Source organism: Buceros rhinoceros, unplaced genomic scaffold, assembly GCF_000710305.1.
Source record: "Buceros rhinoceros silvestris isolate BGI_N320 unplaced genomic scaffold, ASM71030v1 scaffold11344, whole genome shotgun sequence".
NCBI classification, from domain to species: domain Eukaryota; kingdom Metazoa; phylum Chordata; class Aves; order Bucerotiformes; family Bucerotidae; genus Buceros; species Buceros rhinoceros.
In genome coordinates, this window is record NW_010407689.1 from 24,688 (window position 1) to 26,576 (window position 1,889).

Here is a 1,889-nt window from a genome sequence, read left to right on the forward strand (position 1 = left end):
TTCACACAGCTCTAAGCATTCTAAGGATGCTTAGAAAACATCACCTAGAAACAGGATATGCAAGAGATGAAGGCTTTTCTTAATTCAGTCTCAGTCTTCACTCAGCCCCACAGCAAGCTGTGCAAAATACAATGTTTGTGCCCCGGCAGGTACGATTAGAAGACCATTTTTGGTCCTGGGTGTGTTAACAAGAAACGGTCATGCTATTAATTTCAGAGGCAAAACTTTGAGACTGGATTTAGTCTTAGTTACAGAAAATACTGTACACTGGTTCGGGCCAGGTGCACAGAAGCTTAAAAAAAATAAAAGAAAAAAGACAAAGATCACAGCCAAATGTCTTAGTCTTCAGATGGGAATGTCTGTGAGGACAGTCAAACTACTTTCTCATGTGCAATGCATCCTGAAATTTGGTACTTATGTATCGGGCGTGAAAGCCTTTCTTGTTGATGGTGTCATCTGTGTGGAATCGAATCATGAGGGAATCCCCTGCAGAGTAGATTTCTTCCAGAGGCTGCAGGAAAGTAAAGAAGACAGCACAGAGTGGTCAAATCTGCAGGATAAATAACTGTCTGCTCTATGATGTTAGCATTTAAGCTCACAGACTGGCCAGGAAACACAAACACTGAGCCCTCTGTATCTCTTGCCCTGCTCTGACTTCCTGAGCACACTCCCTTGCTCTTTCTGTGCTTGCCCTTCATGTTTGAGGGCTGACGCCAGCCCACTCTACAATCCCAGTTCTTCCAGCTGTTTTTTTGTAAAATAACTGAGCCACATATCTTACGTAATAACACTGCTATCTCCCCCATTGTTGTGACCTGCTAGAACTCCCCCGAGATTCTCTGCAGGACCGTTCTCCATTTGTCAGTGTGGAGGTATGTAGACTACTACCCTGTTGCCCTGAACTTCTTCACACCAAGCTGCTATGCCTTTGGTTATGTTCCTGACCATTTCCTCAATCTGAAGGACTGCTCTGACACACCTGCTCCTTGAATGTTTCTCTTTAAATGCAGTAAGAACCTTCTCCATTTCATTGATGAAGTCCATGAGAAATTAAACATAAAACCTCTGGGTTTAAATACCACACACTATTGCTCATGCTAACAGAGTAACTCCTCTTAATGGGGATATAGATAACAGTCTAGGAGACATCATGCCACCCTGGAGTCGAAAAGAAGGTCTGGAACTCCCCCCACCCCACACCTTCGCCATAGCATGGCTCCAAAAAGGCTTCCGGCAGGTAGTGACTGAGGATGAAACTGGCCTTTGGAAGCTGTTTCCAACATTTACACAACGCTTTTGCAGCAGGGCTGGGGCACAGCAGTGTGGCAGTCCTGTGCTGCTGCACAGGGAAATCCAGTCAGCAAGGTTTTCAGTCCAGTTCCGTGCATCACATAAAATGGCTGTTATCTCTAGCAACAGAAGGAGCAAAGCCCAGACATACACCGTATGCTCATCACCAGTTCATGAGAGCTTCCCTTCTCCGAAAAGGGTATGAGGACCCTTCCTTGCCACCTTCAGCTATGCCTATGAAATCCCTACCACCACAGCTTACCCCTGAGCCACAGAAGCGTCCCAGGCGGGGTGCAGTGCTGTCATAACCATCATAAATTTCCATGTAGTCATACCCGCAGTCAGCCTCCTCCTCGAGATCAAACGTGTGCAATATCAGCTCCACCCCATAACCATCTTCAGCTACAATCACCCATTCACAGTTCGCTTGACCTGGGTAGTTGTTGTCCCCAAACTGAGCATGGGAATACAGCTCCTTAGTTCGTACTTCAGCCTTTAAGAGCCCACCACACTCTGGAGGAAGAAAAGAGCACAAAACACAGTCTCATCAAAGGCCCTACCTCACAACAAAGACTCTCCATCACAATTTTGGGCCAGCT

At 46.2% G+C, this 1,889-nt stretch overlaps 1 protein-coding gene across 1 annotated transcript in view; it reads right to left on the reverse strand.

Moving 5' to 3' along the window:
* Nucleotides 1–376: 376 nt before the first annotated feature.
* Nucleotides 377–1,889, reverse strand: part of LOC104492084 (tolloid-like protein 2) — a gene marked incomplete at its 5' end in the record, with an annotated part of 36,720 nt that continues 35,207 nt past the window's right edge. The window contains 2 exons of the mRNA XM_010134586.1: nt 377–511; nt 1,553–1,803. Of these exons, the coding sequence (XP_010132888.1) occupies nt 377–511; nt 1,553–1,803 (386 nt within the window). The remainder of the gene's footprint in view (nt 512–1,552; nt 1,804–1,889) is intronic.